The sequence below is a fragment of the Ischnura elegans genome, chromosome X (genome assembly GCF_921293095.1).
Source record: "Ischnura elegans chromosome X, ioIscEleg1.1, whole genome shotgun sequence".
In the NCBI taxonomy this organism is placed as follows: Eukaryota; Metazoa; Arthropoda; class Insecta; order Odonata; family Coenagrionidae; genus Ischnura; species Ischnura elegans.
Window position 1 is genome coordinate 109,909,125 of NC_060259.1, and position 15,686 is coordinate 109,924,810.

Consider the following 15,686-nt stretch of genomic DNA (forward strand, 5'->3'; position numbering starts at 1 on the left):
TTACCTACCTTAAAAGCCTATTTTTGCTGCCTTTTGTGGGCACATATGCTTTTTTCAGTTTCCAGGGTGCATTTTTCCACCTTTTTGGATTTGCACACCTTATCGAATATGGATAGTAATATATTAATTAATAATTTTGTATAAGTTCAACAGATTCAGGCTTCAATTGGTGGAAGTTAGACATATATAAATAAATGAAAGATCGTAGCACTTTTCCACAAGAATTTTTAATGCGTGCATCGCGTTTCGGCTCACTGAGCCATCATCTGGTACAAGACATTGGTCTGATCAGCCTTGTGCCAGATGATGGCTCAGTGAGCCGAAATGCGTTGTACGCATTAAAAATTCTTGTGGAAAAGTTGCTACGATCTTTTATTTATTTAAATAATTTTGTATTAAAGAATTATTCTATCTTCATTTCAGCCAATCATTGGTAATTATTTCATGAAATGCCGTGATATCCATCACCACATAATGCTTTTGGAATGTTTCCCAGTTTCACCAACACGGATAATATTCTCCATGATCTCAGTTTTCAAAAACTCGGTTAAAATTATTATCTCAGAAATGTGAGGATCGTGTTCCACCAACGACGTTTGATCTTAGTTTTCAAAAACCGAGATAATCAGAATAAATGATTTGGCTCGTACGTTTTTCATAACCCTGACGTGGGACAAATAAATTACGGTAAGCAACCGTATGACACGGAATCAGCTTTAATAAGGCGGTAAGTGTACAATCAAGTACAGAGTGAGAAAATTAATAGCAACAGTGTTGATATTGACAATGAGAGTTAGAAAAGCTCAAATGTTACATTTTCGTGGAAGGATTTATTAATTTGCCTTTACCGAATACCACGCACGGGTAATAAAATATAAATGAAAAACAAATAGGATAACCGCGTTTGGCAAGAGCAAGGAATGCGAGAATATTGTGGTAAAAAACTTGTAAGCACCTTTGTTTAATGCATCGTTATTTAAAAATGAAAATTTTTAATTTACTGAGACTCCCAATTTTAAATAAACACAGTTCTTGGTTATTTTGTGCCACAATACTTAATTACGTCTCACATTGGTAAAATTGCGATTTCGAAGATAACAATGCTGTTACATAGATATTAATTCAGGAAGAGGACAGAGGTTAAAGGTTTTTGTATATATATGTAAGAAAATTCAAAGAAAGGCTCGTAACATTTATGAATACGAACATATTTTGACAAGAGTTGTCGGAATCATTGGCTCAAGAGGAGCATAGGCATGGAAAAGCTCAGGTTTAAGAGAAAGAAAAGTGAAATTGCTTTGACAAGGGGAGATCGCGTACCCCATTATGATGATAAAAAAATTTCGTCATGTCTATGCTTGCTTCAATCAAAATTATTCATATACATGTCGCCGTATGATCAAAATGAAGACGACAAAAAAAAGCTATGCAAAAGATGCTACGGCGAAGGCTCGAACCCTGGCCCCCTGTGTGAGAGTCGACGGCGGTACCACTATGCCAACTGCCCGACATATGAGATATCGTGCTATTTTAGCATTATACATTATTGTTGTAAAGCTTGTTAAAAGTACCGCATGAAAATTAATTACAGCCAAACTAAGACCCATTCATTAGAACCGCTACCAGTTTAGAGATGTGTTCGCCATTCCGAATGCTATAAAATATACGGCATTGGAAACCTCCACCTCCCCTTGTGAGTAAAATTCGTCTTCTTCAATGAGAGCGAGAACTGCCTTTGCAGTTTCATTTGCCATTTTGGGATGAGTAAATAAATGTACTTTGCCATATTTATTAAAATAATCTGCACGCGCATTTATCCTTAATGAACGTGGTCTCCGAATATAATGTCGATATTCTTCATCGCTGTCATTCGTATTTTCCAAGAGCTGATGAAGCTGCATGCGCGCCATGCCACGTTACATCCGCCCTCAGATTAACTTGGATAATAAGCTTTGAACGGAGGAATATCGTCAGTAAAAGTATAAACCGAGATAACAGCCCAAAACTGAGTTAATGTATCTGGTGAAACGCGATGGTTGTAATATCTCGGTTTTTGGAGAATATTATCGAGTTAATTCAATTATCCTCGTTGGTGAAGCTGGCCCTAAGCCGAAACGCGTTGCACGCATTAAAAATTCTCGTGGAAAAGTTGCTATGATCTTTTATTTATTTAAATAATTTTGTATTAAGCAATTATTCTATCTTCATTTCAGCCAATCATTGGTAATCATTTCACGAAATGCCGTGATATCCATCACCACATAATGTTTTTGGAATGAACACCCTGCTACTCTGGAGATAATCGTCATTGTGGCTGATTTGTATGCAATTATTGTAGAGTGGCAAAGCTTTTGGTTTGTTTTTTTATGAAAAAATTAACCTATCTCTTCTGGAAGCAAAATAATGAGTATTACATGCTGTGCCACCCTGGTTTCACTTGCCCGTGCTGGGAGGTATAGCTAGCACCCTCTCCAGAACCTCTATGTTCACCAGCAGCACATGCTAACCACTAAGCCAACATGTCCAATATGGGCACTTGGCATTGGTACCAATTTAAAGTGTAATTACATAGGAAAACTTGGATGCTGCATGTATGAAACAAACTGAATTAATTCAAGGTCTGAACAATCTGACATTTATGAATTTAAATTATTGTTCTCATAACCCGATGAATAAATTACTGTTTAAACTTGTGTAAGAGATGCACCTTTACTCGCAGCTGAAAATGGGGGTGAGTCTCCTACACGAATTTCTAACTTCCACGCTCCTGCCGTTAGAGTTTTGTTATTGGGGGAATGCACCATCAAGTTTGGGGGGATGGGTACCCCTGGTAGTAAATGTGGTGAGATACACTAAGGTAAATTAATGCTGCCTTTGAATTTTCTTGCAGGCTCTCTCTCGACTAGTGACTGAGGAAGAACTGAAAGAAGGCCGGCTTTATCCTAATCTGAATAAAATAACTGAATGCTCTTTGCATATTGCTACCCGAATTGCTGAATATGCTTATAAGACAGGTGAGTTATTCCTTTTATTTATAGTATTTTATAGAGCAGTAAAAATATATTTTAAAATTAAATGCGTAGTTGTCTAGTTATTTGTTATGACTTTCATATGTAGAAAGTTCATAGCTGGAATTGGCTGTGATGTCTCCTTGGCATTATTGTCCTGTAATGCATTGGTATTTCTGGGACCTGCTTGCTTTCAATTGCTATTATATTAGCTTTTTAGTCAGCGTGGCCTTATGTAGTCCAAGGGTTGCATTCCTGAGGGGCTCTGTTGTATCTGGACTGGTATCAGATGGGATTGGGAGGTGGTGTGCATGTACCAAGGGCAAAAGGAGTAGATATGCATGCGATTTAGTAGTACATGCTATGATTTATTCTCTATTATTGTGAATAGCAATTTCAAACTGAAATATAGTATACTAATGGCCTTCTGGTTTTGCATACACTACGCTACCATCAAAGAATTTAAGTTTTTCCTGGCATATGATTCGCTGGAAGATTTCTCGAATGTCGCCCTGGGTAGTCATTTTGTGGGATACCAATGTTTTGAGGGCTAAGTCTTCGGTTGTCTTCTGGATAGACTGACCAAGCCCTTGAAACATCTGTAAAAGTACCACCTGGCAGGAAAACTAAAAAAACCTAATGCTGCCATTATTTTTTCCCTTCTTCCTCTCCCCTATTCATAGATAAGTGTAGCATCACCCCAACTGTACTACACCTTGAAGCCTAGTGCTTTCAATATTTCCTCTCATTACATTTCTGACTGCTGCCTTGAAAAGCCTTGGTGCTTGGGGACAACTCTGAAGAGTTTAAAGTTCTAGCAGATATTGCAATTGTATTGTAGGGGCTGTGGTCTAGTCGAAGAGTATAAGTTTTGGCTTTGATTGGTACGTTGCCCTCCATTTCTCAAGTGAAGCCCTGCAGAGTAAATGATACTATGTCGACATCAAAAGGTGAAAACATGCCTTATTTCATAGATGAATGGTGAATTTCTTCGTAAAGAATGTCAGAACTTTTGTAGCTTATTTAATCACAAATTTCAGCACTTGGACTTTCATTAATATGTCTCCCAAATGCATGAAGTCATCACCATTCTCTGTTACATAAGAAGACTATTCTGGCTGGTACTTGAATCAGTGTGTCACAATTAGATTTATATTACCTAAGTTAGGAGATATAAGCTGATGCACTATACTATTGTAGCATCATACTGCATCAGGATGCAGTATAATTCACCCATGGTGAGCCTAGAGGTAAAATAGCCAGAAACTTCACAGCATATTTATGAGAGCATTTGATTTTGTATTCAAGAATTTTTTTGTTCATGCATACAATGCATCTGGTTTCATGATGGATCTTTGCGATGAAAATAATGTTCAGTTGTAACCATTGTGGCAGGTGTAACTTGATTTTATTTTATTACCTTAATGTAGACCAATGAGTGATGTGCTAATTATGCTTTGTAATTCAAGAAATGGTGTCCTGTTGTGAAAAAAACTTTATTATTTGCTCATCCACTGAAGAATCTTTGTTGAAATCCTCCACTGTTCCTCTGTCACTAAATTGTACATTAAGGTGACACTTATTTTCAAAGTCTAGAAAATTTCTGTCTACCACCCCTAAAAATTGTTGAAACAGAGATAATATTCATTGGTTAAAATGTAGTTACTCTCAGGTGTTGAGCCCCTGGGTCACTACTTACATCTAAACTAAATATGTATTTTTGTTTGGTGAAGAAAGCACCATGTCAATCCATGTAAATTGAAAGTCCTTAGGAGCCAAGTTTTTATTTATTCTCACTTTTTCAGTGCATTTCTGATGTATTGTCTCTCACAGTGCCAACCTCCTGCTAAAGTGTCATGCAGTGCCACCATATAACAGGGGTTAAAACTAGAGATGGGTCGAATAGCAGATTTCTTGAACTCTTAATATCGAATTCGAATATTAAATCATTGCTCGAATATTGGAATACCTGGAATTTTGAATACCTCGAATACGATGAATGTGGGAATGTTTGACTCGGTTGATTATGCAGCAGGAAACACAAGATAATGGGGAGTAAGTTTGATTTCCTTTAAAGCATTCGAACAGGAATTTAGCTGATTAATGGAATATTTTAATTTTATGGAAACAATTGGGCATATACAGTAGAACCTCGATCTGTCGTTTTTCAGGGGGATGGATGAAAAAAAACGATGAATGTGGGAAAACGATCAATGCAGGAATGTTTGTCAGGGTTGCCTATGTCCCAGGATCCGCTGAATTTTTGCGAATTATGACATTCATGAATGGATTCAAACGAGATTTCAGCTGATTACAGGAATATTATTACTTTATCGAAACACTTAGGTCATATTGTTGATTCGACTTATCTCTCTTTCTATAATCCTAAAGGAACAAGCCGCCTTGCTAAAAAATGTTTGCACTCCACTCGGAATTTTCACGGCTATTATGCATTTCTGTCTGATGTAAAAATTCTTATCCATCAAATGCCATTTCAAGTACATGTATTTACGAGAGAAATGTGCGTGTTATGCCTCAAACAACTGATTGCGCCGTCGCAGTGATTGGTTATGAAATGGATCAAGAAGGCCAAAAATAGTTTATTATTTGAAATGTTCCTTTCTTGCAATTAAATTTTTAATATGATTGAGGCAATGTGGCGTTAATCGTCAGCGGCATGCCCACCTGATCCTCGGCTTCATCCAACTTCTTGTTTTCACCAGGGATCTCTCTCTACCCCCACCCCTGCCGTCATGTGCTACCGGACATACCGAGGCGTTCTGCAATATTCACGCATTTCTAGCCCGGATTCTTTTCTTCATCATCAATTATTTTCAGTCCATCTTTTAAAGTTCTCACTTGTGTCTTTGGAAGGGCCATGGTCCGAAGACGAATAAGAATAAAACAAATAAAAATGAAACCGGACTCCATTGAACCCATACGGAAAACACTCGCTGGTTTTAAGTCAACCCACCCCGGAAAGTTCGGAACCACTCGTACGAGGTGAAGTTCGGCACTAATGCTATCGCGTACGGCGTAAGCAGAGCTTACTGCAGAGGGTGAAGCATGACCATATGACTGCGCGATGAAATTTTTTTATCCTATAGAGAAGGCAACTTACCCACTCATTTCTAACAATAAGTAGCGTAGCTCTAGATGAGCAGATGAATTCAGATTGCTAGTAGAGAGAAACAAAATATCCTGAGAAGACATCGCTTCGTTAGCAACTCAGACAAGTGAGACTTGTAGCATAACTCGTAAATTGTAACCAGACGCCCTGTTTTCGAAAAAAAAAATCGCATCAACTGCCGTGAAGCTCACTATCAGCTGCGAGGATATCATTAATCGCCAGAAATCACCATCGTATTATTCCAACTATTTCCTTGCTTAAAATGCTTAAATAACGTTATAAATACGTCGTGTTTGGTATCAATCTTTACTGAATTACGTGCTTATCACTAATATCTCAATACAATAAAAGTATAATACCAATAGGGTGGTTTCCTATAATTTTTTTATTGCTTTAATCGAAATATTATTACTCCTGGAGTACGTATTTCACGCTTTTAGATTTTTAAATGACAACATCTATTTTTTGCGATTAAATGAAAAGTGAAAATTTTCAAGCGTGCGAAAACGCGACGGCTAATTATGAATGCTGGGAAATATCTCCGTACGTCGTATTTCTGGTTCCCCCTCCCACCCGGTGAGGTGACCTTGAGGCGAGGCTTAGCGCTGATACGTCGCAGGATGCTAGCGGATAGCTGAGTACCTTTCTTGATGGTAGCACTTGGCTTAAAAAAGGTTTATTAATACCTTATCAAACGAAGAAAACTTTCTGAACTTAGCCAGTTTTAATAGGTGATTATTAAGACATGTTTCCCTGAGCTCTGTGCCTCATGCATGCATTGGTAACCTCAGACGATGTATAACTCCTATCCTCTCGTGTAGAAACTAGGTCCCTGTGACGTCATGCGGAGTGGAATCGCATGGGCGCCAATCTGGCCTTTTTCAAATGAGGATAAAATTTGACCCTTGCCATTCGTCTAAACCGGTATTTCAAAAACCAAATAATTTGTGCATTATGAATACACCAATGGTGGGTAACGAATCGCAATCAATGCCTTTCGTTTTATTTGATGAAGGAAACTACCCTATTGCCGAAATTCATTTTTAGATACCTTTTGGGCTAATTGGTGATTCATGCAGCAGTTGACCTTCACCTTTGAAGCAAGTCGGCTAAAAAAAAGTCAGCGGTCGAGAGAGGGGGAGGCGTGAAAAAGGTTTCTTTTGTTCTCGAGTAACTTGATATTTTCTTTCGAAGCTAAGGTCGTCGTAATACGATCCCTGCTTGAGCTGGAACCTTTTTTTTATTTCGGAGAAGGAGAAAGCTTCAACCGGGGGGAGGCGAGTGCTGAATGGAGGGGGATACCGGATCTTGGGAAATGCGCTAACTATCCCACGGCACTCTGCTTCTCCCTATCGCGTTTCAATCTCCTGGGGAAGATTCAAACTATGTGTCTGTTGTTAATAGCCATAAATAACACGTTGTAAACACTTCATCTCATTTTTATCAAACGATGAGTGCGGGAAAATTATTCGACGGGACCGCGATCTCCAAACGATCAATGCGGGAAAACGATACTTCGGGGAACGATAGATGCGGGAAAAAATTACATTGTCTTTACGGAACTTAATTAAGGACCAGGAGTAGCGAACGATGAATGCGGGAACGATAAATCAGGGTTCCAATGTGGTAGATTCAACTAACATCTCTTTCAAATATTCTAAGGGGACACACCACCTCGCAAAAAATGAATGCATGCCATCTCAGCATTTACACTGCTACGATGGATTTCTGTCTGATGTATAATGATTTTTTTCTACTTTTTTATCTTACAACTTACATTTTTATCTACCAAACGCCATTTCAGTGGCACGCCCATCTGATACTCGGCCTTATCGAACTTCTTATTTTCAACTGGTAGCTCGCTTTACCCCCACTCCTGCTGTCAAGTGCTAGCGGACAATCTGAGGCGTTTTGAAAAATACACGCGCTTCTCCACTGGATTTCTTCAATTATTTTCAGTCCATCTTTGGAAGCTCTCACGAGATAAGAAGATGAATTCGAATTGCTAGCAGGGAGAAACCAAATATCCTGAGAAAATATCCTTCGTCTGTGACTGTAACAATAGAGATTTATAGCACAACTCATAAATTGTAACTTGATACATGTTTTCGGAAAAAAATACAGCATCAACTTCCGAGAAGCTCTGCTGCTCATATCGAGTCTCGCCAGAATGCTAAGTCTCCATCGTATTTTGACATTTATTTCCTCGCGTAAAATGCTTAAATAAAGTCAGAAATGCGTTGCGTTTGGTCTTATTCTTTTTTTAAATTACGTGCACATTACTAATATTTCAATCCAATAAAGGTGCGATATCAATGCCGAAAGTCATTGTTAGACAACTTTTGCGCTAATAGATGACTCATGCAGCAGTTGACCTCTAGAAACTGGGAACTTTGAAGCAGGTAGGCTGAAAAAGGTCAGTGGGTGAGAAAAGGGGGGCACGAAACACGTTTCTATTGTTCTCGTGTAACTTGGTATTTTTTTTGAAGCTAAGGTCTTCGTTATATGATCCCTGCGTGAGCTGTGACCTTTTTTTTTATTTCAAAGAAGAGGAAAGCCTCAGAGGGGGGGCTAGTGCTGAATGGAAGGGGATAGCGGATCTTGGGAAATGCGCTAATGTAACTATCCCATGGTACTCATGCAGCAGTTGACCTCCAGAAATGGGGAACTTTGAAGCAGGTAGCCAGAAAAAGGTCAGTGGGTGAGAAATGGGGGGAGGGCGTGAAACATGTTTTTATTGTTCTGGTGTAACTTTTTCGAAGCTAAGGTCTTCGTAATATGATCCCTGCGCGAGCTGGGACCTTTTGTTTGATTTCGGAGAAGGGAAAAGGGCCAGAGTGGGTGAGGCGAGTGCTGAATGGAGGGGGATAGCGGATCGTGGAAAATGCCCTAAGGTTGCTATCCCACGGCACTGAGGTTCTCCTGGTGGGGGAAACCGGGGATTTTTGGATTTTTTCACCCAATCATTTTCGGTTCCCCACATCGAACTTTTTTCACCTCTCTAATCCGCGACTTTGATGTAGTTCGTCAACTTACCTAAGATGGCGTTGCATGCAATAAACGACTGGAGTTCTTTACAATTTTCCGAGTCAACTACCAACGACAGTGTACGGCACGAAATTCAAAGTATTCGAAGTATTCGAGAGCGTACCTTTGGCATAATTATTCGAGACCTTGAATATCGAATACTTTCTAGTATTCGAGGTATTCGAGTATTTGCGGATATTATTCGCACATCTCTAGTGAAAACTGAACCATTCACTTTTGCTGTGAAAGATGTCCACCATGCCCCAGGCCTCAATTCATGTAAATTGTCCAGGGAAAAAAGTTTTTGCACAGCAATTCATGTGAAATTGAGCACTGTTCATGTGGTAGACCTGAAATATTGCACTCCAGGGTACAGCTGTTTCTCAGAAAATATTTATGTAAAATATTACCCCTGAATCATAAAAATATCATTTTGGTATGGTAGTTTACGTAGTCAAGTCCTGAAATATCAAGTTTGAGACTCAATTTAATGATGCTTTCATTTTGAGCTTACCTTGTGGATGATGGTGCGGTTCTCATAAATCATGCTTGCTATGTTACATATTCTCATTAATCATGTGGGATGGTATCATTATGGATGAGTCGGTCAGTAAGTAACCTCAGCACCTACTATGATTAAATTTTTAACATTGTAAATGACAGTGTAGTATGTTATTTGGAAGAGGGAACTGACAGGTAAAGTCATTTGCACCATGAGGGAAGGGTGGGAAAGGAAGGGTGGAGAGAATCCTGGCATTGACCTCAGCCTACAAGAGGCACCAAGGGAACCATGGCTAAGCGTCCTATACTATTGATGTACATTAGACTCATTATTACGAGGTTCACGGGACCGAATATCCGGAGGTTCGTAATAACGAAGTTCGTATGAACGTTTCTTTAAGAATCGTTGAAAAAACCGTGTGTGATAAATGCGATTAAATTACGCGGAAATATATATAAACAGGAAAATTCGTTTCAGTTTCGGCATGCGGCATGACGTAATCGAGGGTTGATATCCTCCCGAGTACAATAAGTCCGATTTACGAACTAGATGCGTTTCAAGACCTTGTTCTAAAGTTTATAAACCTACGGTCCGGCCGCCGAGAGTTGTCCGATGACAGGCAGAATAGTCTAGGTCGGGGCAACGTTGCCAGGTGAGAAAGTGAAACACCTATAAAGGCCTCCGTGAAAAAAGGAGACGGAAAGGACGACGAGCGTGAAGGACCCAGTGGAAGAATCTCTTATTTTGGGGATTCGAAGAAAGGGCATGTATTAGTGGATCAGGCTTATTTCGGTGCTCCTTAATGCATTTGACAACATTGTATGACTAAGCGATGGTGTGAGGTGCGTTTGGGGGACAAAGATTGGCTGCAAACCGTGCTGGCGAAGGGTTATCCGCACCTCCTATTGTGCCGTCATCAGACCGGTCGTAATGTATGCAAGGCATCGAGGAGTACGGTTATCCTGCAGAATGCAACACTTCACAACAATCGTGCGCTAACTCACGCTTGTGATGAATTGATCTAGCTGGGCGTGCAACGCAGCCGGAGCCGAAAAAATCGCTCTCCGCGGCAAGGAACAACGGGCGAAACGCTGAACAGTTCCTAACTTCACACCGGAATGAATGATACTTTGTTCAGATTATGCCTAGAGTACGATTTCCTCTACGCCGCACGGCGTAGCAACGGCTAAATCAAAAGGCTCCGAATTCGAAATTTGAAATTTTTTAATGCTGTCATCTCTGAAAGTTCGTAAATCGAATGTGCGTAAGAAGAGAACTAACTGTACATCAAATTTAAGAGCTGTAATGAGTCTGTCACCATGATTCCCCAGGAATGAAGCTTGTTTTATGACGTTGCGCGAATGGTGAAGAAATAACCATAAGTGACGCTCTTGGTCACAGTACACGAGGACAACTTAAACGTGGCGTGATTATTAAAACTTTGCGTAGTGAATATCCATCTAAATTCCATAGCTTATGCGTGGAACTTCGTAATACAGTTAATTTTGTAACAGCCAGGACCGGGACTGAGGTTCGTAATTTCGTAAAAACGAAAATTTCGTAATAACATTTCTGTTCCTATAGCTTGGATAAGCCTTTTCGTCGGGACCAACGATTTACTTCCTTAAAAACGAGAACTTCGTAATAACGTTGTTCGTATTGGATGAAAAGTTCTCGGGCTTTCCACTGGGTAATAATATCCTTCTCCGCCGACGTTTCAATGTCCATCAGGGGCTATGGATGGTGCCCCTGATGGACATCGAAACGTCGGCGGAGAAGGATTTTATTACCCGGTGGAAAGCCCGAGAACTTTTCATCCAACACTTACGCCGGGAAAACATCCGATTATTGTTCGTATTAATGAGAGTCTACTGTAGTGCTGTACTTGATGTGCCCTCCACAAAGCACTTGAACAGTGATTGGGTAGTTTCTGATAGGTCTGCATGATGGCAGGATTTGAATCGAGGCTTCTGGGGTGGGAAGCCAATTCTCTTACTTCCACACCAATCTGATACCCATCTTAAATGACATTGTTGAACTTTGTTGAGCAATTTAAGCCATAAAACTAATGAAGCAATTTGCACAATTCTGAAATTTGAAAATTTTGCTCTCTGAAACAATTGATGCAATGCTTTAGGCAAGGCGTCTACAGTGGATGCGGTGGAACTCATGTGTGATCTGAAAGGGGTGAAAAAGTAGCCCAGAAAACCGTAAAAATCTAATATAAAATGTAAACTTTAATCATCGGAACCCAAAATAGAAAAAATGGGAAACTGATAAAACTTTTACATTTTACGTATTAACTGTTTTATTTTTTTTCATTAGGACACTTGCTTTAAAATCTTTCATATATGAGACAAAATTAATGAGTGCTCAGAAGCACTGTTGGAACCAGTGTGAAAAAATCCTAAATATGCTAACAGCTGTAGGGTGGGGAGGGGATGGATGGAAGTCCCGCACACCTGAAGTGTTTCATTGTTTCATTTTTTTGTTACAAAAGTTCATGCTTAACTTCATCGTAATCAGATCTGTTGCATCAGGCTCCGAATGATCAAGAGTGGCAAGATTTTGAGTCGTAACCTTACAATTAGGGATGGGCGAGTACTCGAAAATTTGAGTTGAGTCAAGTGGTTGGTACTCGACTCAAGTGCTTTGACAAGTATTACAAATGTCGAGTCGAGTTGAGTAGTCACGTTTACAAAGCTATTGAGGCCAGTAAGTTCAGAAATCTGCCGACACGAGGCGCTATCAAGAAATTCATGTAATTATATTGTCTTTGAAGTCAGTAAGTCGTTCTAATCCCTTATCCTAGGAGATTCAGCTTGTTATCTACATAGCAGTCAACCACTATAGTAGTTGACTTGGATGCTGAATACATTGTCAGCCGCAGTGGCCGACAGTCATCCGGCCCGGCGGCATAGTAGGAGTGGACCGCTCAATCGTGCTGTACCGCTAACACTTTCTTATTCGATGATTTTGTACCCTACCATACTTTCTTTCTCAAACGTGGAAAGAATACGTAAAAATTATTAAGATTTCTATGGATAAAATGCAGTTTTTAAGTTGAAGCAGGCAGTACCAGTTTTTCTCAATGTTTGACGACAGAAGTGAGTGCCGTCTTTTTGCCTTTTTTGAGTACTATCACGTACGATGTTAATTTTTGTTTATTCCGTTGTTGCATTTAGTTTTCCTCTTGAACTTATGAAAGAAGAGTTGCAATTGTTGTTTAAATGAAGTAAGAAATAAAGCAAAATTTTTTTGTCGAGAAAGCTAAAGCTAAGTTCTGTAGTTCATTCGCTTTGTACACTTAATTTCCATGAAGATTCAAGATCCATAAAAATTGTTGATACAAATTTTAATAAAAATTCCCAATGTTCCCAAATCTTGCAATATTTGCAAAAATGTACTTGTCCAGCTACACAAGTGTGTTGAGAATAACAATTTTCTGTAACCAAGTGTACTGTACTACTGCAACATGGAGACATCAAAACGTGGTAACTGAGCATGCGGAACTATTGTTTTTTCTGCATAAGAATTTGAAAGGGTCAAATATTACCTGATTCATTTACGTATATAATCTTTATTGCAATAGTGAAAATGACTTTATTGAGGGCTCTTTTGAGCAGTTTGGATACATATATTAAATTAAAGTGGCAACATATTACTAGAGGTTAATTCATTTCAATTTTGCATTTCATGGAACTGTTTAAGACATTAATTTTTATTCATCTCCTAATGCTGACACGATTTACATCAGTGTTCCTAATTATCTTTTCCTTTTTACATCAAGATTCAGAGCATTCAGAGTAGAAAATTCACATAAGGGGATAAGAAAAATGAGAATAGGCATGTTTGGAGCATGCATTGCTCCATTTCCTGGTTCACAGTTGCTATACTCGACTTGATACTCGCTATTAGTTTTCAACTCGACTCAATACTCAACTTGAGATCAAAAAGTACTAGGTACTCGCAGGTCCCTACCTACAATGAATAGGGTAGTTTCCTTCATCAAAGAAAACGAAAGGCATTGATTGCGAATTGTTACTCACCATTAATATATTCATAATATAAAAATTATTTGGTTTTAGAAATACCGGTTTAGACGAATGGCAAGAGTCAATTTTAACTGCATTTCAAAAAGGCCAGATTGGCGCCCACGCGATGCCACTCCACGTGACGTCTCAGGGACCTAGTTTCTATACAAGTAGATAAGAGTTTTACATCGTCTAAGATTACCAATGCATGCATGAGGCACAGAGCTCAGGGAAACATGTCTTATTAATCACCAATTAAAACTGGCTAAGGTCGGACAGTTTTCTTCGCTTGATAAGGTATTAATATCCTTATTTAAGCCAAGCGCTACCAGCTAGCATGGTACTTTGCTACCTGCTAGCATCCTGCGTCGTATTAGTGCTCAGAGCCTCGCCCCAAGGTCACCTCACTTGCAGGAGTGGGAACCAGAACGACGTCACGCAGAGTTTTCCCGGCATTCATACTTAGGTGTCGCGTTTTCGAGCGCTTGAAAATTTTCACTTTTCATTTAATCGTGAAAAATAGATATCGTCATTTAAAAATCTAAAAGCGTGGAATACGTACTCCAGGAGTTTTAATCTTTCGATTTAGGCAGTAAAAAAATAATGGGAAACCACCCTATTAGATATTTGAAAGTAAAGAGTAACCCTTCTTGGTTTTGAAAACTATTGGTATCCTAATTAGGAATGGTTATACCCTCAACATATATAACACATCCCCTTGTATGAGAATTTGATTTCAATTTGTATTCACATTCTCTTGAGAAGAAAGCAATCTTATTTCTGCTCTTTGCTGCCATAATAATCTCCATGAAAATCGCTATCTCTCTCAAGAATCACTGTTGTATTCCAAAAATCATAGAATTGGCCTAAAAACACACTCCATTCACTCTTTTAACCAATATTGCAGCCACAGCACTGCACGTTGAAAATGTTCCCTTTCAATTATCACCACGTCTATATTAATGTTTTGAGGTAGGAATTGGCTTTGATGATTAAGGTATCTCTTGCATTTTGAAAAGCTGAAATTTATTCTTGAAAATTTTGGTGCATTTCCCTCATTAAAGAAAATGCGCTTATGCTTTGGAATGATTATTGTACAGTCCTGACAAAAAAATGGACCTTCATCAAAGAGAGGCGAATGTTACCCCAGAAAGCATCCATTAGAGGAAGTGACAACTCTGTGCCCACTCCACTTACGGTGCATTCGATTGGGGCAATAAATGACCCTTCTCAAGACAGTGAGCAGCTGAGGACAGGCTAACACTGAGCATGAGAGCAAAATGATATACCTTCTTGTCTTCTTTTAGTGTTCCAATTGCCATGGTTTAGTATGGCTTTGAAATTACTAGAAATTGCTAAAATTAATCATAGAATATCAATCAAAAACCATGGCAGCCACTAATTTTCTAGGATAATGAAAAAAGATATGCTTAGCTGATGTGTTGCATAATCTGAAAAGTAGAAATTATAATGGAAGAAACTTAATCCCTCTGTTCCCATATCTGTCTTGGAGCCTTTTATCATGGAACGTTTGAGTGAAGGGATTATAAAGGTGTTGTGTGTGTGGCAACTGGCTGACTACTGAATGGCCCGCGACCATCACCAACCAGTAATACTAATTGGAGGAATGGGCTGGCAGAAAATTATTGTTACCAAAAAATATGTTATCATTTCTATTTGCAGCACAAATAGGAAAATCCTTTAAATTGATTTTGTGAGAAGGTTAAGTTTAAGTCAGATTTTTTGTTTTGTTTCAGTATTTCAAATTTCATGTTTTGCTCAACAGATATGATAAAATCTGAATCTCAGAACATTTAGAGGTTATCATATGCAAATATCATTTTGATCTACAAATGTCCCACCTTTTTAGAATAATAAATATATCCCTTTATATATACATAATATATAAAGGGAAGAGATGGAAGGAATATCAGGAAGATTTGTACAAAGGAAGTCGCCTCAGAACGAATGCTATCGAAAACGAG

At 38.9% G+C, this 15,686-nt stretch overlaps 1 protein-coding gene across 3 annotated transcripts in view; it reads left to right on the forward strand.

Annotated features, from left to right (window-relative positions):
* Positions 1-15,686, forward strand: part of LOC124171907 (NADP-dependent malic enzyme-like) — a 195,425-nt gene that overhangs the window by 162,750 nt on the left and 16,989 nt on the right. For all 3 annotated transcript variants that reach the window (XM_046551316.1, XM_046551314.1, XM_046551315.1), the window contains exon 11: positions 2,891-3,014. In XM_046551316.1, coding sequence (XP_046407272.1) covers positions 2,891-3,014 — 124 coding nt within the window. The remainder of the gene's footprint in view (positions 1-2,890; positions 3,015-15,686) is intronic.